Raw genomic sequence first — 24,766 nt, 5'->3', positions numbered from 1 at the left:
TATCCTTAACAGGTATACTTGTTAGTTTGTTAGCTAATCTTACAGCCAATTCCTTTTTAATCTGTCTTTTGATGTATTTTTCTAGGAGACCCTAATCTCTATAAAAACATGTTATCTAGTTCTTAAAATTACAGGACTACTAGAGCTTTCTGATGCATTGAGGTCTATGCTCTCTAAAAATGTTTAAGTGAATTGTGTAATAAAGATCAAGTATGCAGACCTTCAGGAGTTACTCAAGACTAAGGGCTATATGGTTACTTCTGGAGATAGTAAGCATAACAACTTTATTTTAGGTTCCTTTAAAATAGCTGGTATATTTTTTTCACTGCTATAGGATTCTTCCTTTGAAGATGGATATGATGGCTATCTGACTTTGGCAGAATATGTACAAGACTTCCTAAATCACCTCACCGAGCAACCAGGTTGTTTTGAAACTGAAATTGAGCAGTTTGCTGAAACACTGAATGGCTGGGTCACTGCAGATGAAACTTTGCAAGAAGTTGTTGAACTCATATATCAGCAGGTAGCCTGTGTGTTCTGTCTTATAACATGGATGTTATGCCTCTGTTACCTAGCGTCCAAGATATGCATACCAGTATTATTTGTTATGTAATTGTATCTATGTAGTATTTTAATGGTTTGAATTTTTCTTTTTAGCCTGAAATGTATAGGGAAAGATTTTTCTCAATAAACTGAAATAATAGTTCAAGTGTGGGATGCTTAGCTGGTTGATAAATTTCCCTGATTTACTGTTTCCTTTGCTGTGTATTTGAATCTCCCAGGTCACATACTAGAGTTGAAATTACAGCAGTTAGAGTTATATTTGAATTGCTGGATTTTATATAGTAGAGACTCTTAAGCAATGTCAGCTGTACATTTTTATTCTATCCTACAAAAAATTCTTCATAATATGTAGATGTGTTTCATTGCTTAGTATTTAAAAAAAAACAAACAAATTTATACCTACTGTACACATCCTTTGGGAAATTCTCTTTTACTGACAGGCTTTGTTCTTCATTTGGAATCATACCTATTTTGGAACAGCATAATTGGAAAAAAGGAAAGCTAGTCTATTGGTAACTTGGTCCAGTCCCATTGATGGCCATGGAAATGAGGACAGAGACCTTGAACTGACCTCTGTACTAATTGGGGGAGCCATTGGAAAGAACAGCTTAATCTGTGTTGCTAAGCAAATGAGCTGCTGTTACTGTCTTCTGGGTTAGCTGCAGAGAATGAAATCACACTTGTGCTTGCTATTTATTATATTGGGTATCTCTCACTTTCCTGAGTTGCTTTCAAATTCTATTTTGGAGAATGTAAACTTTATTTACCTTTTAAGTTCAGATACTTGCAGAATTTTCTTTTTACTGTGAAATAGCCTGAGGTATGTAGAAGCTGCATGACTGGTCATTGCACAGAACTGTAGAGTCTTAAGATTCTTATTATAATACAGAATTATAATATTTGGAATATATTATAATACATAATTTTAATAAGGAATTGGTGCACATTTAGTTCAGAATTTAATTCTAATTTAGTTAGACTACCTGTGCTGTGTTTGGTAGCATCATTTTCCCATCCTTTATTTGGACACATAGAGAATAGTTAATAAAAGGTGAAAATACTCCATGTAACTTTATTGGAAGAAAAAAAGGAATTTATCCTATTTATAACTTCATATATGTTACGTTAAGTGAGAATCAATTTATTTAAGCCTTTTAATGTTCCATCTTCTCTTCCCCTATTTAAAACATCCAATGTTAGGGTTGGCTGTGCTTTCCTTAACTGAGAAGCATTGAGTGTTATCAGTCTGAAATATAATGGTTTTATGTGAAAAATAAAACTTAGCTCAGTGCAAAATGCTGTCTCAGTATCCAAAAGTATATGATTTTACCTTAATTGTATGTCAGGATATGATAGTTTTTGAATGTCAGTCAAATAACTATGCTTATTGTTCTTCTGTCTTGAGCTTCTGCTCAAGTTTTTGTTTCCTCATCCTGGTTTATCACAAAACTTCAATTAAAATTGCTGGAGCGTATTCATAAGTATCTGCTTCAGCGATGTTTGAGCAGATTTACAGATGCTAGATTTGTGAAGGAAAAATACTAAAATGAGGGAAACCCAGGTCCTGTACAGTTTTCCCTTCATCTGGGTATCAGGTATCTTAGCCTGTCTACTTCCCTCTGTTCTTCCTAATCCATTTGTCTCGACAGAGTGAAGTGTCAGTTCTCTTGTTTTCCAAAAGCTGAATGCTCTGACCTCATGGTTTGAGAACATTGACTGGTAATACAGTAGATTGTTGCTGTTACAGCAACTAAAATTTCTCAAGATATGTATTGGTAGACTAGCCTTAATGCTTTGACTTTTTTGAGTTGGAGATAAACTGGGATTATCAAGCAACAATAATTCAGGGAAGACCTTATTGCACTATAATGATTGGTTATTAAGATTATGTGATTTTTCTTTGGTCTCTGTGTGGTATGTCAGGTCCTAATACCCAAAATTGAATTGTTTCAGTAGTTGATGCAACTACAACTGCAGACCAACTAATTAGGAAGATAATGGTTTAAAAAAAATACAGATGAGGTTTGAAGAAGTTGTGGGGTTTGGTTGTGTGGTGTTTTGGTGTTTTTCTTGTTTGTTTTGTGATGTCGTTTGAGTGGTTGGGGTCTTTTTTGGTTGGTTGGTTGGTTTTAGGAAAGAAGTATAATTAAAATGATATATTTTGCCTTATGAAAAGGGGGGCACCTTTTCTAGTCCAAGCAACTAATTAAACCAAAGCACCAAAAAGCTCATTAGCTATTTCACATGCCTTTTACTAGAAACTAAAGTCAATTTGACTATCTTAAGTAATTAAGTTTGTATCTTCCAAAGATACCTCTGTTCTTTCCACCAGTGTTATGCACATAGTACAGTTACATTGAGTGCCTGTAGAAGGTAACTAGCTATAATGTATTGACATGCTATGGCAAGATGCTTTATTCAAACATGTTAGAGGCAGCAGCATGCAAGCACATTTATAGTGCCAATAGATGATCAAGATGTAAAAGGAACGTTCAAAGATGATAAAACCAAAGGAGAAGTTTAACGAATTCTTAGCATCCCTGGGGTTTTTTTTGGCAGAGCTGATTAAGTTACTTAAACCAGAGCCTCTTTTCACTGAAGCTGTATCTGAGAAATAATCTCAAATTCAGGTCTTGTTAGAAGAGAGTTCAAAACAAATGAACAGTAATAAATTGCCAAAATAAGGGGATGTTCTACTTTAAGTTCCAAGACAGGTCGAATGTAGACACCAATGAATTCCCAATTACTTTTTTTCTACCTCTTGGAATTTTCATGTATCAGATTTAAAGCAAAAATTTTTTCAGTGTATAACTTATGTTGTGGAATTTCATTGCCGCCACCTGTTTTTAGACGATGTTCAACAATAACAGGATTTCCTTTTTAAAAAAAGGACCTATCAAGAGCTATTAACTGTAATGATACGGTTTTAACACCTGAATCAGGAGTTTGCTGGAGCATGTACAGGAGAAAGTATTTATCTTTACTTGCCACGTTCTTGTGCTCTTTCCCTGGGCATTCACTATTGCCAAAAATAGATTCTGGGCTAAATAGCACTTAGACTGAATGAAGGTGGTTATTTTTTAATTTTTATTATTTAGTTAGTTTTAATGCACTCATTGCTCCTTGGGAGAGTGTGTGTATCCTCAAAAAAGTGTCTTAATGTCCACTGCTGACTTTGTTTATTAAAAAAAAAAGTTTGTAAGTGACTTTCAGGCACTCTTTGGTGTAGGTCACAATGGAGAAGTAGAATTGAGGATGCATGGTGTAATGGTGGTTTTCTTAAAGCCACAAAATCACATAATGAGCTTTTAAATGCTGAAATGCATATAGCAAAGTGTTGATGAGGTACAAAACTTAACATGAGAAATAGTAATTATTAATCTTCTGCTCTTCAGTTGTCTAGTCAACTGTTGTTAAACAGTTTTCCAGAAAGCTTTTAAAGATATTTCCTGATAACCTAATCATGACTCTTATGAATAATTTATTTCTCCACTTTTATTTTTGGAAGGCCACATCTGTCCCAAACTTTTCCTACATGGGAGCACGGTTGTGTAACTATCTATCTCATTATCTAACCATTAGTCCACAAAGTGGGACCTTCCGACAGTTGTTACTTCAAAGGTCAGTATCAGCATGTCATTTTAAGTCTGTTACTTTTTCAGGTTAAGTGTCTTCCTCTTTTGTATGTAACTTTTAACATAGCATGCAAAGAGGTATGTATTTAAAATAGAAGTTCAGGTTAAGGATTATTAAAGCACAGGTACGTACTGGATATCGAATACATATTTCAAAATATTTTTATATCTTTTGATATGGAAATAGGACTCAATTTGGGGTTCTGTAGGCTCTTTTGAACTGAGTATATTAGACTGATACTGAATTACAGGGTAAATTTAAAAGCTAGCTAACTTTAAAAGTATATTAAATGCACATATATGCAGTGTCCTTGTCATTTGACTCTTGCCAGGACTTATTTGTGGTTTTTCTTCAATTAGTTTTCTGTCTGGAGTTGCTGTTTAAGGTTTGTTCATTGATTGGCTAACTGACTCTACACCTATGAAGTAGATGCATAAAATCCAGAAGGATAAACTTCAATTTTCAGTTACTACAGAATTTAGGGGCTTATGGTTTAATAATGATTAGACTTCATAGTTGACAAAAATGTAACACCTGTTAAAATGGATGTGTTTCCTTTTAAATCTTACTATATGACATTTGAAGGAGTAGTACACTTTAATACCTTAGAATCCTTTGGAAATTAGCCTTTTTTTCTTTAAGGACTTTTGGCTTTCTAAGCTTCAGACTTCCTTCTTATTTTAAAAGTTTTACTTAGTCCACCTATGTTTAGGAGCAAAGGCATGATAAACTTAAAAGATCACCAAAATGCATTGCTGTTAATCGGGAGTGGTACCTTTATGGAGAAGCTGAATTTCTGTCTGTCTTTCTCCCAAAGCAAATGAGCCTCTCTGCCTTCAAAATTATCACGTTTTTCTTGTGTTTTTTAACTGTTTGTTACTTGAACAATACCATGAAGGAAATACCTGTTAATGTTGGATTATCCGATTCCTGGTTTTAAAGCCAACCCAGTAGTTCACATTCCTTTTAGCATCCTGAAGCCATAAATTTAAAGTTGCTTCTGTTTTTATTGCTAATATGGATGGAAAGGGTGGGAAGAGGGAAATAACCAAGCTAATGATATTAATATAGAGAACTCTTGTTTATCAGCCCAAGTTTCTACTTCAAATTTTTTATTTCAACTCCTTAGACTTTTCAGTTTTTCAGACTTTTCAGGTATTTCTTAATCTAGTATATAACTACTGAGAATATATTGGAGGTTGTCTTGCTTTCCTTTTATTTCAAATATTTAACTCTTTTTGAACTGCTATGTAAACTTGTATATTTTTGACACAGTTGTTGAACACTAGAAAATTACCTCGCTGCCATGTTATCTTAATCAGTACTAGCATTTATATCTAAACTATGCATCGCTATCACTTAAAATGGTGAGAGAAAAAATTTGTCAAATAAGTGTAAAGGCATCTAAGACAATGTGGGAAATGCCCTGAAAGGGGGGGAAATGTCTTTCAGAGTATACCTACTTTATTTCTGTTGATGTTTGGCTTCCTATGTTAAACTTCCTGGACCCATATTCTAATATATAAACTGTGTAACTGTCTCTTAATTTTTACGTGTTGCAATTTGCTCTATTTCATTTTGCTGTCTCAGATATCTCAGTGCTTGAAAACACAATCGTGTAATCATACGTATTCATCTAGAAGGACAAAAATCCATGTTGCCTTTGTGAAGTCCTCTCACTTCCTTTGCAGATCATACTTCCTAGCATTCAGCATTTAACAGTTTTAATGCAGTGAATAAGTTCTTAGCATTCTATTAAATAAGTAGCATGTTACATATGTTGGGATGTCTACAGATTATATCATTTTTGTTTTAATGTTTTCAGGTGTCAAACAGAGTATGAAAACAGAGATGAAGCTGCCAAAGGAGATGAGACTACTCAAAAACAATTTCATGCCTTTGTGTTGTTCTTAGCTGAACTTTACCTTAACCTAGAGGTAAGAAGAAAGTTCCATGTCAGATGGTTCTTTGTTAATTTTTGTTGTTTAGGTAAACACTATAATGGAATAACATTTGACGTGTGGTGATTTTTTATGGGTGGGGGATTTTTTGTTTTTGGTAAAGGGAGAGGGGAATAAAGTAAAAGAACTTAAAGAACTTTAGAACAGTTTCATTATAATGTGTGTCCAAGAAATAGATAAACCCAAAAGGACAAGATCATCAGAAGAGAAATTTATAAAGATGTAAAGTGTAAGAATTCATAAAAAGAACCAACTATAAACCACCTTTGAAATGAAGCTTTTGGTATTTTCTTTTGTCTAGTAAAACCACCAGATTACTAATAGCCACTAATAGGAGCTATTATCAAATGTTTGAGGAAGGCGTGGGAATCTACAAAATGAGCAATTAAAGATGCAGACCTTTTAAAGAGATTTCTTCTGAAGTTTGAATCCTTGGCTTATGCATGAAGCATGAAATCTTGTATTTAGATCAATTTTTTTCTGATATGTACAAAGAAGTGTATGTACACATAAAAATTCCTTGACTCTTATTACCTGTGAGTTCAGTAAGTTCACTAATTTCTGTAGTGTCCTTAAAAATATATTTTTGACTGGATTATTTCAAAGGTTTGATTTAAGCACACACTATAAAAATGTTCTGCTGGCATGAGGAAAGAAAACTCTGACTCTTCCATTTCTGTTCATAAGTAGACCTTGAAATCAATTTTCACTTTCTAGAAGTAAAAAGGAAGCTTCCAAAGGGTTTGGGAGAGGGGGAGTTGTCCAGTTTGGAGTATACCATTTATTTTTAAACAATTTTCTAGAACTTAAATATATAGAGTGCCCTCTAGAAGTAAACTGCTCTACAGCTATATAACGTAGGATGGGAAAGAGCATGGGATTCTGAGAATTTGGGATGATGTGGACCATTTGCCAGGCATTTTGCAGCTTTTCTGAGCAATTTATTAGCATTTTGTTTCTTTGCTAAACAAGCATTGCTATATATATGTCAGAATTGTAAGGATACTACTCAAAGTCTGTGTTCTAGAATAATTACAGTATTTGGCATATTCTTCCAACTGAAGAGCTCAACTATGTTAATCCCAAACCAAATCATGCAGCATTTGAGAGAGAAAATGTGACTAATTTCTAAAACTTAAGTCTTTTACATGTAGTTTGTTTTTTTGGCTTTTAAAATATATTTTGCAGATTAAAGGAAAAAAGGGACAGGTAACGCGAGCAGAAATTCTTCAAGAAGGCCTTCGGGAATTACTAAATGCACTCTTCTCTAATCCTGTGGATAATAATTTGATATGTGCAGTGAAACTGATGAAGGTGAGACAGTAGTTTTAAAAGAAGGAAAAAAAATAGTTGGTCTTTTTTAAATATATCATAATAGTCCTGAATGAAAGAGGGAAGATCATGAATACTACTTGTTTATATAATTATATGTAGATCATAATATATTTTAAACACAAATACTAGATACTTTGGGGTTTTTCCTCTTGAGTTTTGTTTTCATCTGGGATAAGTAAAAATAGAGTACATAACAGCTGGCAGTGGAAAGTGAGGAAAACAAGATATGGTCATATATAGTTCCTGCTGGTCAATGGGGGGGGGGAGAAGGGGAATTCAAGTGAAAGCCTATTTCTTTGTGCCACAGGCTAGAATGGATTCCTGGGCCACAGATTCAAGATCCAGGCTAACAGAGGTAGCCACAACACCTGATTCCTTCTGTAGGTTGCTACTATAGTATGTGGCTAACAGCTCTAAGTTAAGTACTATGGATAGGTTTCTAATTATGGGTAATTAGAAATTCTGAATTTATTAGGTAAAAGGAGGGAAGGAGTGTTTTGTCTCTTAATCAGCGTGAACATTATTGGAGTTAAGCAACTGTCTGTCATTCTTGGATGTTCAGCTCATATGCTTCCATGCCTTGTGAATGCTTTAACTGGATGCCTCAAAAAAGAAATGAGCAATGCATAAAGTCAGCGGGTTGTGCTTCTGGAAGTGTAGGTGATAATGTCTTATGAAAGTATTTCTTGTCAGAAAGATGAGAATTTTTGCATATCTAAATGAAGTGCTTGAAGATTGGGAAGAGAAAGCAGAGATGCTTTGAATAATGGGAAGAATGTTTTTTCAAAAAGCCTTACTAGACAAGGAAAGGTATGCAAGGAGCATTATGTTTCTTTTTGAGACAATGGATGTACCTTCATACCTTTGGGAACAGTAGAGTAAATAAAACTGCAAATGAGGAAATATTTCATGGGGCTTTATGCATTACATCACAGAATTGTAGGGGTTGGAAGGGACATAATTAGTAGAGCAAGCTGTACACTTTTTTTCTTAGTACCATTATGAAATTGAGCAAACAGAAAAAGTAATATCTAAAAGTGAAATGCAAGGCCATTTGTGTACATATAAGAGCAGTAGAACTGAAGCCAAGGTGCAAAGGAGTAAGCAATCCCTGTAGTTCTCCTTTTGCCACTTCTGGCGTGGAAGAAAACTCTAACCAACTTGAATGAATTGTGGGGGTTTTGGTATGTTCTTTGTTCTGAAGGACACTCAGCAGTTAGGGTTTATCACTTGAGGTTTTTGGGTTTTGGTTTGGTTGGTTGGTTTGTTTGGGTTTTCAGTTTTGTTTTGGTTTTCTGTTGGGTTTGTTTAGTTTCTCCCCCTTCCCCCCCCCCCCCCCCCCCCCCCCCCCCAGCAAAAGGTTCTTTATATCCATTACTTCCTACTATATTGTCTGCATCATTACTACTGTAGAAATATATCTCTCATGATGAAGACAAGCCTCTCTGCTCTTAAGTTTTACTTGGAGCCAAACAATTTTTTCCTTTGCAGGGAGAAACTTTTATCTTTGCAAGCCATGGTTATACTCATAGTTGGGAAAACGGTTTATTTTAGGAATGAAGGTCAAAAGCTAAACAGTATTTTTGTGGAATTTTGTTTCTGGTTTTTGTGGGTGGTTGGTTGGTTTTTCCTCATTCTTCCCCCTTCTTCACACTCTAATTTTTTCAGGCTCTTCTATCAAATTCTGATTCTGGGAGCTTCTTTTGATATGGTGAATAGGGAAGAAAGGTTTTATATCCTCCAATTCAAACCCTTCAAATGAAGTTTGTATGTTCAAGGAGGTCGCTTCATAGCAAGCGTGAGGTTGTGCTCAATGAGCATATTCACTCCTGCAGTCAATCCTTACATTGAAAGTGCTTCCCTGAGGCAGGGCCCACTGAAGGACCTGTCAAAAAGACAGTACACAAATCAGGAAGCTTTCCAGTGCTACTGTGTGTTCTGATTGTTCTCCAAAGAAGATGGAGCACCCACTATTTCCGTGAATATTCACAGAAATATTTATTTGGCCTCAGTGTCCATTCCAGAATAAAAGACAGTTTTGTGGGAGTTGGTTTTTTGGGGGGTGGTGGTTGCGGTGTGGGGTTGGTTGTTTGTTTGGGTTTTTTTTTTGGGGGGGGGGGGGGGGGGGGGGGGGGGGGGGGGGGGGGGGGGGGGGGGGGGGGGGGGGGGGGGGGGGGGGGGGGGGGGGGGGGGGGGGATGGTTTTTGTTTTTAATGCAAGTGTTTTCTGATGTCTCAAAAGTATCTACACATGTTGGAGTATAATCTGTAGCTAGACTGGGCTACCTCATGAAACCTTGGTTTCACTACTGAAGCAATAAATGTCTACTGTTGTCCTTTCCATTTAATATCGTGATAGATACAGGTTTTTCACCTGTTTGCTTTGCAATATATTTATTTTTAATTAAACCTTCTCAGTGCTCTTATCTAATTACCTAGGATCAAGGCAGGGTCATGGTAGAAAACTGGGAATGCAAAACAAGTGCTGACCAAGATGCTTGCTTTTATCTTTGCATTTTATTCCTTTATATCATCAAATACCATTCTAAGCATTTTTTGGATCATGTAATATTTATTCTGGGTAGATCAGGAATTGCTATTAACTTGGACCAGAGCAGCAAACTAATTTTTCCTAGTTTAATGGCAATGAAGTACCTATTCTTAACAGAAAAGGCTTTCATTCACAGCAGTTCTAGACTGTCTGCTGCTAAAGTGCTCTCAGCAGCAGCTTCAGCCTCAAAGATTTTTATGTATTAAAACTCAGGCTGGCTTGGTCAGATAATCCTTGGCTCCTCTTATATATGCCCAGATGAAATTCTCTGGCATGTCTGATGCTAGGTATGTTGACTGAAGTCTTTCTAAAGCTTACCTATTGTTCTCAGGTAAGCCTGTGGCATCATCTGCAAAAATATGGTCTCTTTTTTCATAGCATGTACTTAAAGCAACTAAGATCTGACAAATGCTGTTGGTCCTTTCAAACAGGATTCAGAATGTTGTGATATTTCTGTGTCGACATGACCCAAGTAACAGTATGGTTAAATGCAATCTCATGTCCCACTCATGTGCAACTTCAGAAATACAAAGTGTAATGATTTTTCACAAGAAATCACTGCAATATTAAAAATTGTTACATGTATACATTTTGTTGTAATGTGACTGTTTCGTAGTGTAATTAAAATGCTGGAGAGTTGTTTCAAGACTGAAAGGAGGGAAGTGGCTGTGAACTTCTAGGGAGCAAACATTGGGCATAGACTACAGATGGTATGGTAACTCTAAAATGAACTATTTACAAGGTCTATTAATCTGTTTTAGTAAAAAGATGTAGGAGATTGGGACCTTCAACCCTCAGGTAGTCACACAATGCATTTAATGTTATGAATTGTTTAAGAAACTCAACAGAAAAGATTCTGTAAGTTTTATGATTTGCTTTAAAAAAACCCAAAAACTAATCCCCTGTCTTTAGTTGACAGGCTCAGCTTTAGAAGATGCCTGGAAAGAAAAAGGAAAGAATGATATGGAGGAAATGATTCAGAGAATTGAAAATGTTGTGTTGGATGCAAACTGTAGCAGGTGAGAAGATAAATTTATGTGCAGCATTTTGTGTTTTTTATATCAAACAGAACACCTTAAAAATCTTCAAGAATAATGAACATGTCCAAAACATTACTTTAAAAACTTTCATTTAGGAAAAGTAAGGTGATATTTGGGTCACTTCCCATGTAACAAAAAGTAATTCTTCAATTGAGGGGGTGGGGTGGGATGTTTTTGTATTTTATCTTTTGCTAGAGATGCATGTTCCACTTAATGAGATGGTGGTGTGTGGTTGGCTTGTTTTGTTTTTAAACGTTTAGGTATTGAAATCTGCTGTAAGTGCTTTAGGCTCTAAAAGTATGTATAAATACAAAGATGCAATATCTCATAGTTCATGCTTTTAAAACTGAATTTAACAGCATTAAATATAGTATACAAATAACTATAAATGTAAGGGCAAAATGGAATATGTGGGGTTTGGGAGGGAGTTTTGGTTGTGGGGTTTCTTGTTTTATTTATTTATTCTGGAGAATCTACCATTTTGGCAGGGTTTTTTTTACTACAGGCTGGAAAAGAATGAGTGGTTGGCTAATGTATTATGCTTCTCAACTTGCAGTCAACTGTATGCCTGAGGCTATCTTATTCTGCTGTGTGTTATCCTCAGCTTCTTGTAAACTTACTAAAAACCTGTAGAGGGTTCAGACATTGTGACCTGATCTCTTGCCATATGGAGGGAGGGCAGCAGGTAGATGGTAGCATCTGTTGGTTGTAATTTAGCTGCCTCCCAGGGAAGATGAGGAAAATCTTGCTTCAGGAACCAGAGAAAATAGCACAAGCCTGAGGCTTCAAAGACACAGAATCATGAACCTCTTTTAATAGAGGAAACAACTGAAGACTCTCTCTCTCACCCCACCCCACCCCCCCACCCCCCCCTGTAAATGAGACTCACTGACCTTTTCTCCATGGACTTTCTTAAAAGAAGTGTCATGGTTTCAGCTGGGATAGAGTTAATTTTCTTCACTCTAGCTGGTATAGTGCTGTGCTTTGAAATTAGCATGGAAAAAAAACCTGTTGAGATAACACACAGATGTTTAGGCTGTTGCTGGGCAGCGCTGATACTAGTCAAGGACATGTCTAGCCTCCCATGCTCTGCTGGGTGCACAAGAAGCCGGGAGGGGAGGGGGCACAGCTAAGAGAGGGGATTCAAACTGACCAAAGGGATATTCCATATCATGTAACGTCATGCCCAGTATGCTACCTGGGAGGGGCTGGCCTGGGGAGGGAGGGAGCAATCGGGGCTCGGGGACGGGCAGCGTCGGTCGGCGGGTGGTGAGCGGTTGTATTGTTCGTGTTTCTGCGTTGTTGTTCCCTGTTTTCCCTTTCCTTCCTTTTCCCTTTTATTATATTAACATTACTGTCATTATTATCATAATCATTTATCATCATCATTCTATTGTAGTTATTAAACTGTGCTTATCTCAACCCACAAGTTCTTTTGCTCGTCCGATTCTCTTCCCCATCCCACAGGGGTGGGGGGGGGGGGTGAGCGAGCGGCTGCGTGGTGTTCAGCTGCCAGCTGAGGCTGAACCACGACAGTCTATTTTTGGCGCCCAACGTGGGGCGAGAAGGGTTTGAGATAATAACAGTTGCTGGTCACAGCATTGATTCATCTGCTCGCAGTATTAGTTTGTCCAGTCTTTACCATGCTGATTGTAAAGTACATGTTAAAACTTGCTGTTGGTTCTGTCAGTTGGCTGTGCTCTGCAGTGATTAGAGATATTTTGCCTAGGAGACTTGTTATTAAAACACTGGCCTTGACTGTTATCAGTTATTTAGGTTTTGCATGGAAGCCGTTACTGTACTACAGCTACCACCTCATGGAGGCAATTAGCAATTATACCTCCTCCTCTGAGGAGTTTTTTATGGAGGAAATACAGAATGGCACCGTAGCTACTATCTTATGCAATGTCTCCTCCCTCATTACAACAACTTTTCAGTATCTTGAACATCCTTGTGTAGTTAAGATACATCTGTTGATATTGCTTTGGCAAGTGGTATCAGATCTGTCTAAGGTTAGTAAGCAAGTTAAGAATATAATCCAGAGATCTGTCCCAAGGCTCGATAGCTATGCGTGGCAGGGTATGTGGGAAAGTATGGGCAAATGCCTAAGACGGTGGGCACCCCCTGTGGTGTGGGACTTCACCCCTGAACAAGTGCAGAATCCTGAAAAATTAGTAGAACATTTGGAGGAAATATGTTGTCACCCTGGCAATTCCAGAGAGATACAGATCACTGCCATGTGCTGGGGTCTGGCTTATGCCTATCGAGCCCTATTTAACACTATTCAGTACCCCCAAGGGAAAGAGAAGGGAACTACTCCGACCCCCGTGACAAGTACTGCGGCCACCCAAACCCTCACGACAGACACTGCAGCTACTCCAACCCCAGCGACAAGCACTGCGGCCGCCCAACCTGCTGCGACAGAGACGGCAGCTACTCCAACCCCAGCGACAAGCACTGCGGCCGCCCAACCCGCTGCGACAGAGACGGCAGCTACTCCAACCCCGGTGACGAGCACTGCGGCCGCCCAACCCGCCGCGACAGAGACGGCAGCTACTCCAACCCCGGTGACGAGCACTGCGGCCGCCCAACCCGCCGTGACAGAGAATGCAGCTACTCCAACCCCGGTGATGAGCACGGCGGCCACCCAACCCGCCGTGACAGAGAATGCAGCTACTCCAACCCCGGTGATGAGCACGGCGGCCACCCAACCCGCCATGACAGAGAATGCAGCTACTCCAACCCCGGTGACGAGCACTGCGGCCACCCAACCCGTCGCGACAGAGACTGCAGCTGCTCCAACCCTGGTGATGAGCATGGCGGCCACTCAAACCCCCACGACAGGCACTGCAGCTACTCAAACCCCAGTGCCAAGCGTTGCAGCTGAACCAGAGGACCAACCTGTGCCAGTATCAGTCGCCCCTATACGCAAGAAGAAATCATGGAAGAGAAAGTCAACTCGTTTAGAAAGAGATTACGATGAACCAGGGCCATCACGAGAAGAGGAGGAGGAGGAGGAACCATGTGTACAAGAAATGGAAACTACCCGATCTCTATCCTTGAGTGAGTTGCGGGATATACGGAAAGATTTCGGGCGTCATTCAGGTGAGCACGTTATCACCTGGCTGCTCCGATGCTGGGATAATGGGGCCAGTAGTTTGGAATTAGAGGGGAAGGAAGCCAAACAACTGGGATCCCTCTCTAGGGAAGGGGGCATTGATAAAGCAATTGGAAAAGGAACACAAGCCCTCAGCCTCTGGAGGCGGCTCCTGGCCACGGTGAGAGAGAGGTATCCCTTCAAAGAAGATATTGTATTTCGCCCAGGAAAATGGATGACCATGGAGAAAGGCATCCAGTATCTAAGGGAATTAGCCGTGCTTGAGGTGGTTTATGGTGACCTGGACGATCAACGGTCCTCCAAAGATCCAGATGAAGCTGAGTGCACACGACCCATGTGGCGGAAGTTTGTACGGAGCGCACCATCCTCGTATGCAAACTCATTGGCAGTGATGTCCTGGAAAGACGACGAGACACCAACGGTGGCTGAGATGATTGATAGACTCCGGGAATATGAAACGAATCTCTCTTCCTCGCTCGTCTCTGCTGTTGAGAAACTGTCCCGAGAGGTCCAACAACTCAAAGAAGATATGTCCTACTCCCCACCAGTACGGACCAGTATCTCAGCCATTAGGAGTAATCGTTCCTTGGCTCAAGAGAAGGGATACACACGTCGGGGCACCCTATGGTTTTACCTGCGTGATCACGGAGAGGACATGAAGAAGTGGGATGGAAAACCTACCTCAGCCTTAGAGGCACGTGAGCTGCAAGGGAAAACAATTACTCAGGGGAGTTTCTCCAGGAGAGCTGCTGCCCCAGTTTCCCGTAAGCAATTCTCCAGACAGAGGAGCAGAAGTGCTGATGGCCTGACTGATCTTAACAGAGACACCCGTGATTCATATCTACCAGAAGTGAGTGATGAATACTATGATCAGGACTAGGGGGTCCCTGCCTCCAGCCAGGTGGAGGAAAGGGATAACCGGGTTTACTGGACTGTGTGGATCCGATGGCCTGGCACGTCCGACCCACAGGAGTATAAAGCTTTAGTGGACACCGGTGCACAGTGTACCTTAATGCCATCAAACTATATAGGGGCAGAACCCATCAGCATTGCTGGAGTGACAGGGGGATCCCAAGAGCTAACTGTATTGGAGGCCGAAGTGAGCCTAACTGGCAATGAGTGGCAGAAGCACCCCATTGTGACTGGCCCCGAGGCTCCGTGCATCCTTGGCATAGACTACCTCAGGAGAGGGTATTTCAAGGACCCAAAAGGTTACAAGTGGGCTTTTGGTGTAGCCGCCTTGGAGACGGCGGAAATTAAACAGCTGTCTACCTTGCCTGGCCTCTCGAAGGACCCTTCTGTGGTGGGGTTGCTGAAGGTCAAAGAACAACAGGTGCCGATCGCCACCACAACAGTGCACCGGTGGCAATATCGCACCAACAGAGACTCTCTGATCCCTATCCACGGGCTCATTCGTCGACTGGAGAGCCAAGGAGTCATCAGTAAAACCCACTCACCCTTTAACAGTCCCATATGGCCAGTCCGGAAGTCTAATGGAGAGTGGAGGCTAACAGTAGACTATCGTGGCCTGAATGAAGTCACTCCACCGTTGAGTGCTGCTGTGCCAGACATGCTAGAACTTCAATACGAACTGGAGTCAAAGGCAGCCAAGTGGTATGCCACAATCGATATCGCTAATGCGTTCTTCTCAATCCCTCTGGCAGCAGAGTGCAGGCCACAGTTTGCTTTTACTTGGAGGGGCGTCCAGTACACCTGGAATCGACTGCCCCAGGGGTGGAAACACAGCCCTACCATTTGCCATGGACTGATCCATAATGCTTTGGAACAAGGTGGAGCTCCTGAACACCTACAATACATTGATGACATCATCGTGTGGGGCAATACAGCAGAAGAAGTTTTTGAGAAAGGGAAGGAAATAGTTCAAATCCTCCTGAAAGCTGGTTTTGCCATAAAACAAAGTAAGGTGAAGGGACCTGCAAGAGAAATCCAGTTCTTGGGAATCAAATGGCAAGATGGTCGTCGTCAGATCCCCATGGATGTGATCAACAAAATAGCAGCCATGTCTCCACCAACCAGCAAAAAGGAAACACAAGCTTTCTTGGGCGTTTTGGGTTTTTGGAGAATGCATATTCCACACTACAGTCTGATCGTAAGCCCTCTCTATCAAGTGACCCGGAAAAAGAATGATTTCAAATGGGGCCCTGAACAACAACAAGCCTTTGAACAGATTAAACGAGAAATAGTTCATGCAGTAGCTCTTGGGCCAGTCCGGGCAGGACAAGATATTAAAAATGTGCTCTACACCGCAGCTGGGGAGACTCAAGGTCGACCCCTAGGGTTTTGGAGTCGGGGATACAGAGGGTCCGAAGCCCGCTATACTCCAACTGAAAAAGAGATATTGGCAGCATATGAAGGGGTCCGAGCTGCTTCGGAAGTGGTTGGTACTGAGGCACAGCTGCTCCTGGCACCCCTACTGCCAGTGCTGGGCTGGATGTTCAAAGGAAACATCCCCTCTACACACCATGCAACTGATGCTACGTGGAGTAAATGGGTTGCACTGATCACCCAGCGGGCTCGAGTAGGAAACCCCAGTCGCCCAGGAATCTTGGAAGTGATTATGGACTGGCCAGAAGGCAAAGACTTTGGAATATCACCAGAGGAGGGGGTGACACGTGCTGAAGAAGCCCCACTGTATAACAAACTGCCAGAAGATGAGAAGCAATATGCCCTGTTTACTGATGGGTCCTGTCGCCTTGTGGGAAAGCACCGGAGATGGAAGGCTGCTGTATGGAGTCCTACACGACAAGTAGCAGAAACTGCTGAAGGAGAAGGTGAATCGAGCCAGTTTGCAGAAGTAAAGGCCATCCAGCTGGCCTTAGACATCGCTGAACGGGAAAAGTGGCCAGTGCTCTATCTCTATACTGATTCCTGGATGGTGGCAAATGCCCTGTGGGGCTGGTTACAGCAGTGGAAGCAAAGCAACTGGCAGTGCAGAGGCAAACCCATCTGGGCTGCCGCACTGTGGCAAGATATTGCTGCCCGGGTAGAGAACCTGGTTGTGAAGGTACATCTTGGGGATGCTCACGTCCCCAAGAGTCGGGCCACTGAAGAACATGAAAACAACCAGCAGGTAGATCAGGCTGCCAAGATTGAAGTGGCTGAGGTGGATCTGGACTGGCAACATAAGGGTGAACTATTTCTAGCTCGGTGGGCCCATGACACCTCAGGCCATCAAGGGAGACATGCAACATACAGGTGGGCTTGTGATCGAGGGGTGGACTTGACCATGGACGTTATTGCGCAGGTTATCCACGAATGTGACACATGCGCTGCAATCAAGCAAGCGAAGCGGGTAAAGCCTCTGTGGTATGGGGGACGATGGCTGAAATATAAATATGGGGAGGCCTGGCAAATTGACTATATCACACTCCCACAGACCCGCCAAGGCAAGTGCCATGTTCTCACCATGGTAGAAGCAACCACCGGCTGGCTGGAAACATATCCTGTCCCCCACGCCACTGCCCGGAACACTATCCTGGGTCTCGAAAAACAAGTCCTGTGGCGACATGGCACCCCAGAGAGAATTGAGTCAGATAATGGGACTCATTTCTGAAATAACCTTATAGACACCTGGGCCAAAGAGCACGGTATTTAGTGGGTGTATCACATCCCCTATCACGCACCAGCCTCTGGGAAAATGAAAAGATACAATGGACTGTTGTCCATTGTACAGTACAATGGACCTGGTTAGTCAACACAAGGGGATCTGCCAGGCGAGCTGGCCCTGCCCAATCAGAATCCTTACGTACTGTGGAAGGGGATAGAGTCCTTGTAGTGCACATAAAAAATATGCTGGGCAAGACAGTCTGGGTTATTCCTGCTTCCAGCAGAGGCAAACCCACTTGTGGGATTGCGTTTGCTCGAGGACCTGGGTGCACTTGGTGGGTGATGCGGGAGGATGGAGGAGTTCGGTGTGTACCCCAGGGGGATTTAATTTTGGGTGAAAACAGCCAATGAACTGAATAATATGCTGTTAATTGTAATATGATGTTGTATGTCATCACTACTATGGTTGCATCAGTGGAATGTTATCACGGTGGGAATCTCCCGATTAATAATAATAGCAAATGAACTTTCAATGGAACCGAGCAAAGTGCAGCAGTGAGAGAACAAGAACTACCAGTGCAGCGGTGATGGAACAAGGACTGACATGCAACAATCTGACCCCACACACACCGCCGCTCCGAAGGACCCTTACAAGAGATGAAATCCAAAGTCATGGACTAAATGAACTCAATGGACATTTCACAGGCATTCTACAGGGGTGTTCCATAAACTAGTGGAATGATAAATGAAAATCTGTATATATATATATATATATTGTTAAAGGATGAGAAGATGGATAAGGATTATTGAAGTTGTACTGAATAGTATGGGACCTGAGCATGATGTCAATGATATGGAATAAGGGGTGGATACTGTCATGGTTTCAGCTGGGATAGAGTTAATTTTCTTCACTCTAGCTGGTATAGTGCTGTGCTTTGAAATTAGCATGGAAAAAAACCTGTTGAGATAACACACAGATGTTTAGGCTGTTGCTGGGCAGCGCTTATACTAGTCAAGGACATGTCTAGCCTCCCATGCTCTGCTGGGTGCACAAGAAGCCGGGAGGGGAGGGGGCACAGCTAAGAGAGGGGATTCAAACTGACCAAAGGGATATTCCATATCATGTAACGTCATGCCCAGTATGCTACTTGGGAGGGGCTGGCCTGGGGAGGGAGGGAGCAATCGGGGCTCGGGGACGGGCAGCGTCGGTCGGCGGGTGGTGAGCGGTTGTATCGTTCGTGTTTCTGCGTTGTTGTTCCCTGTTTTCCCTTTCCTTCCTTTTCCCTTTTATTATATTAACATTACTGTCATTATTATCATAATCATTTATCATCATCATTCTATTGTAGTTATTAAACTGTGCTTATCTCAACCCACAAGTTCTTTTGCTCGTCCGATTCTCTTCCCCATCCCACAGGGGTGGGGGGGGGGGGTGAGCGAGCGGCTGCGTGGTATTCAGTTGCCAGCTGAGAAAGCAATTTCTCTTATTTTAGGGCTTAAATAGGTGGTGGCATCTAATGTATTGGAGACATTACTTTTCACTGTTGACTACAGAATCTTAATGTGATTTAGAGAGCTAAAGTTAGGAGCATGAATTAGATGATTAAAATACAATTTGAAGATCACCCCGTTTCTTCCAGTACTATCCTTTTATAAGAAAAGGATTTGTTCCTCAGCTTGTGCTGCAGGTTTGGTATCTTGATTCAAAAACTATAGCAATTTCTATTTCATATGGACTTCTTATTTCACCACAGAGGAAGTGGAGAGAGTGTCTTATAACTGAGGGGGACACACAAAGCATCTAGACTTGCGGGGACGGAACACCTAACTCAAAATTATCTGCAGACTGGACCAAATTTTGTCCTTTTTGGAGCTTTTTGGGGATTTAGCTATCTAGTATATGCAAGATATAGCCCAATTATTGCTCAGCACAAGAATATTCTAACTTTTGTGGTGCTTCTGTTTATTTCAGAGATGTGAAACATATGCTTCTGAAACTAGTAGAACTACGATCAAGTAACTGGGGTAGAGTTCACGGAACTTCTCCACATACAGAAGCTACCCCTGAAAATGACCCAAACTATTTTATGGTAAGAATGTCCTGACACTTCAGTTCCCTAATTGAATGTGAATTTAACTTGATTCATAGACAATCACATTGCTGAAAGCTACAAACTACTGTCTCTCTGAATGCGTATAACTTACTATATAACTTTATTCTTAGAATGAACCAACGTTTTACACTTCTGATGGTGTTCCTTTCACTGCAGCAGATCCAGGTACATCACAAGCTTAGTATACCTGTCTTCTCAGTTGTCTTTAAAAAGTTGTAATTAAGTTTGTCCTGTTGAAGTACATAAAAAGTATGAGCTTCAGATATTTTAAGAACAACAACTTAAAAGACAAAAATATGTCTGAATTCCTGTCTTTGTGTAACACATATATGCCTTAGTCTGTATTAAAAGAAGGTAAATGTTTGAAATGGAGAATGTGCATTGAAGTTCATATACTTCAGAAGAATTTGTGCCGTAGTCCTCAGCACTTGGTCTCTCCAGGAAGCCAGAAATCTTCAAGTCATCTTTTGTTTGTCCATTGGTAGTAGCAAAAGGGTTTGTTTCTTCCTTGGTTTCCTTGTTTTCGGTAATCAGTGCAGCATGGCACGACATCATTTGAGGTAAAGACATCTGTGACTACCTTTACAGTTCTCTGGGAAGATAGGTATCATTCTTAGAGGTTGGTTGATGTCCTGAGAAAACACTGTAGCAGGAGGTTGGGTTTTTTTCTGTAATGTTTCATGCCATTTATGGTTTCATTAAATAGGCTATTTTCAAACTGTATAGATGTAGTTAATTTAGAGGACTAGTCTTATCTATTACTTGGTCTCATTTTTACTATGCTAGATTACCAAGAAAAATACCAAGAGCTGCTTGAAAGAGAGGATTTGTTTCCAGATTATGAAGAAAATGGAACAGATTTATCAGGACCTGGAGATCAGTATGTTTTCTTTTTGAGTGATAGTGTTTGGTGTGGGGTTTCTGGTGGTGTTTGTGGTGGTTTTTTGTGTGGGGTTTTTGTTTGGTGGTTTTGTCTGGTTTTTTAAACACTATTTTTACTGCAGATTTCGGAATCCTGTCTCGACAAAAATGAAACTAAATAGTGTAACTATTGTTTAGCCCTACAACAGAAGTTATGTATTTGTTCAGGTGTAGTTGGTTTGTAATTGCACAAGTTCGAAACAAATTTTATATTTAGCTGAGTAGGGCAATTAAATTTCAGATATTTTTACATGCATACAAACATACTCTTCTGCATTTTTTTTAAATTTGCAAACAAAATGAAGCACCAGACCTTCAAGCTTTGGTAGTGAGACAACCTGAATTCATCTGACTGCATACATATCCTAGCCAGAGATAATTACAGAATTTTCAGTGTCTTTCAAAGGGAGGAGGTGGTTAAGTTTCTCTTCTCAGGATAAGTAATATTCCCTCAATTAAATGGCTATTCAGTATTCCTGTAGAACAAGAAAAGCAACCTAATGGCAAAAGGGAGAAGCAATAGATGGGAATATAGTCCGAGTTTCTGGCACTGGTTTATAAGAATTTGATAGGAAACCTGTAAAAGAAATAGTCTAAAATAAATTGCTGAGCTTTGTACTCATCTGGTTGAAGGACGACTTTCAGATCATGATTTGATACCCAAAAACACTTTGTGTTATGTTTGTGTGATAAGAGTGCTGGTCTGGATTGATATCTTTGTTGGTAAATTACAAAACTTTTAGATGGCACCTAGCTGAGAGGAGTTGTGTGAACTTCGGAAGATTAATTAGAGATGTCATCAGAAATAAACAAGCTCTTACTGTGGGGAAAAAAACCACCCTTGTGAACTGCTGTGCCTAGAACAAATTAAATGCAAAATGGAGACAAACAGCAGTTAAACACAGCAAGTCTGAAGCGTGACATGTGGAAGACAGAGTTAACCATCATGCAAGGTGACTGTGGAACCTTCTTTGAAGGCTTAAGAAAAGCTTAGACAAATCTATCCTGATTATCTGTCAGCTATTTCCCATGACTGACATCAGGGAGAAGAGTTCTATGTTGAGTTCCTTCTCCAGTCTACACTTCTACAGGAAAGGAGAAACAAAATAAATATGTAGACAGCTTCTTGTAATGTGCGATGATCAAGAAAAAATGCTTTCCTTATTTTACGTTTCTGTGGCACTTACTGTGGTTTTGTGCAAAACACACCATTTATGGCCTCCATATAGATGAGACATGCTGATTCCCTTGTTTGGAACGAAGGCACAAAAGATAATAAACTAGGCATGTGAAACTAATGCACGCTTTGAGAATCAATAGCTGCTGATTTTTTTTTAAGGCTGTTTTAAGCTACAACTCCATTGTCCTAGTTTATGGTGATGAATGCTCCAGTTGGATGTAGAGAAAACAAGGAACGCTCAAGTTACTTCCCAATAACTGTGAGGAGAAAGCAAGTTAAGTGATCCCCATCACTTTCCAGCTTTATCTTGAAACTCTGTGGTAGTCTCCACTCTGCACAATACTTACTATTGTTAACAGGATTCAGTCTTTTCTCTGACCTAAATGAGACAGATCTTTTCTGAAAGACTGGTTACCATGTAATAGAAGGTAATATAATACAGATGCAAAAGGGAGGTGAATTAAGGTTGTCGTCTTCCATATATCAACAAATAGGAATATAGGTTTTCTATATAAATATATTTTTCTGACTAGTGTGCAACCAAGACAGTTGATGCAAGATGTTAACCAACCGAAATTATGCTGATTATGTTTTTTGTAAATACATAAGTAAAAATGCATTATTAATTTTTTTGAAAGCTTGTATTGCATTATTGCTTTTTTTCTATCATCTTGGAAGGTATTTGTCTTTAAACCTGTGGACAGCATAAGATGATCTAAAATGGTGACAAACGTTAGCAATTCGTACATATCTGTGCTGATTTGAGGTTTGTTTGTTTTCCTAGTACCCATAATTTTTTTCTTCATCCCTTTTTAGTAAATGTCATAGTTAATTACTATTTCTAAAACTGTTTCGTTCTTTACATCTACGTAAATATTTTGCCTATTTACTGTTTCTGAAAAATCTGTACATAAACTTAATATTTTTGGTGATTCTTTTTTTAAGGTATTTTGATGACCTTGATGACAAGATGGATCCAGAAATTGAAGAAGCATATGAAAAATTCTGTCTAGAATCAGAACATAAGAGAAAACAGTGAGACGTTACACATTAATGTTAGTTTATTAAGTGAGTTTAGGTATGGTTAGGATACAGGGGGACACAAAACACTTGTACGAAAATAAGGAAGCTTAGTTTTTCCAAGTACTAAAGTTACATACTTTCCATTCTGTTAAACAGAATCTGCCAAAAATTGTAAACTTATGCCCTGTAACTTAAAATGTTGTGTATATATCATAGTTTATTTTATGTACAGGTATATGAACAATGGTTTGGTTGCAATAAACTTGATTTTAAAAGTATCATAATGGAAATTAAAATTTAATGGGGAGCTGTCCCATAAAATTTCCCTTGGTGGGGGGGGGAAGGGGAAGAATAACTTGATCTAAACTTAGTTGCTTGCTTGGTTTAGTATACATTAGGACTTATCCTTTTTACCATATACAAGATCTGGTATTTAAATTTTGTTTTTGTTTAGTTGGTTGTGGTTTTTTTAAACTAAGGAGCATATGATCTAAATATGGATTCCCCCCCATCACAATCATGAAATCATGAGAAATGGTTTATGAAGGGTTTGTTTTGTGGGGGGTGTTTTTTTTTTTCCTTTTCCAAAACACAAGTGAGTTCTGGAATAAACATGTTATATGTTGGTAAGTGAAAAAGGAAGCAGTATTTTGGAAGTTAGGTGCTTTCAAGACCTTTTGGTTCAGGTAAACTTATTCAGCTTTTACAAGCAAAAACTATCCTTTAATTTGCTGTGTTCAAGACTACATAAGCATAGTTATGTTTTAACCCATGCTTCTTGAAGAATACGTGCAGAGCTTGATATGTTAGATACGTTAAAAAAAGTCTAACCTTCCAGCAACCCTTGATACTTTCTCCATTCTTCTAATTTATATAGTTTGTTTTAATTTTGTAGTTTGGGTAAATATATTCCATAAATGTTAACATTCTGAAGCCAACTGCTCTTTTTTGACCCCCATATAATCATGTTAGTCTTCCTAGGATACACCATTGTTGTTGCCAAACTCAGTTGTACTTCTTCCTGTTACCTGTTATTAGACTGAGTAGAACCCCTTACTAAAAACAAATGGGAAAGATTTCCCAAAAGGTAGCTACTGTAAAGAACACATGTTGTAAATATGCATGTAAATAATTCTGTTATTTGTTTGCTGAAGTAACTTGTGTGTCTGCTAATACAGTGAGCACTGACAGTTTTCTGGATGTTTATTTAACATGCTCATTTAGGTTTGAGTTTTGGAAAACAAAATTTAACTAGCTTTGTTTCCTTTGGTATAATTTTCGTTATCTTGTCTTGCTTCTAAAAAAAGATTTGATTTTTTTTTTCATTCGAATATGCATTATAGTAAGGTAATAGTGTCTTCAAGGGACTCTGCCTTGCATGTTTAGTTTCAGTTTTGCATCTCTTCTCTCTCTTTTTCTTCCCTGAAAAGTAGCTGTCAGGCTCCAGATATATACTCTGTCAGCTTGTGGAGACAGTATTTCTTAGATGTAGGTAAGAAATGCGCTAAATCATCCTGTACAAAAATTTGGGGAACTAAGAATTGTATATTTAAGGCAATGCAGATCAAGGTTTGCAAAATAAGCTTTTTTCCTCCATCCGAAATACTGAAAAACTGGGACTTTTGCTCAAGAGAGTGGAAAAATTTGTGGTGTCTGTGCATATGAAGGTTTGTAAGAGTTTTGAGCCTGTACCGCAGTAAGGGAAAACTGGTTTTAACTCTGTCCTGTAGAGTAAGGGTGCAGAATCTTTGCCTTAA

At 39.9% G+C, this 24,766-nt stretch overlaps 1 protein-coding gene across 4 annotated transcripts in view; it reads left to right on the top strand.

The window, feature by feature from the left end:
- The window catches only part of LOC135310805 (polyadenylate-binding protein-interacting protein 1-like), a 30,082-nt gene extending 6,795 nt beyond the window's left edge, over window positions 1-23,287 (top strand). Inside the window, exons 3-11 of one of the 4 annotated variants that reach the window (XM_064439790.1) lie at window positions 335-523; window positions 4,073-4,185; window positions 6,026-6,137; window positions 7,350-7,475; window positions 10,959-11,065; window positions 19,744-19,861; window positions 19,996-20,050; window positions 20,672-20,765; window positions 21,550-23,287. In XM_064439790.1, the coding sequence (XP_064295860.1) occupies window positions 335-523; window positions 4,073-4,185; window positions 6,026-6,137; window positions 7,350-7,475; window positions 10,959-11,065; window positions 19,744-19,861; window positions 19,996-20,050; window positions 20,672-20,765; window positions 21,550-21,667 (1,032 nt within the window). In that variant the 3' untranslated portion in view covers window positions 21,668-23,287. Of the gene's footprint in view, window positions 1-334; window positions 524-4,072; window positions 4,186-6,025; window positions 6,138-7,349; window positions 7,476-10,958; window positions 11,066-19,743; window positions 19,862-19,995; window positions 20,051-20,671; window positions 21,088-21,549 lie in introns of those variants that run through there. The other 3 variants (XM_064439792.1, XM_064439793.1, XM_064439791.1) reach the window with 3 other exon arrangements.
- The last annotated feature ends 1,479 nt before the right edge of the window (window positions 23,288-24,766 follow it).

Source organism: Phalacrocorax carbo (genome assembly GCF_963921805.1).
Source record: "Phalacrocorax carbo chromosome W unlocalized genomic scaffold, bPhaCar2.1 SUPER_W_unloc_1, whole genome shotgun sequence".
NCBI classification, from domain to species: domain Eukaryota; kingdom Metazoa; phylum Chordata; class Aves; order Suliformes; family Phalacrocoracidae; genus Phalacrocorax; species Phalacrocorax carbo.
This window is presented reverse-complemented; position numbering and strand designations above follow the sequence as displayed.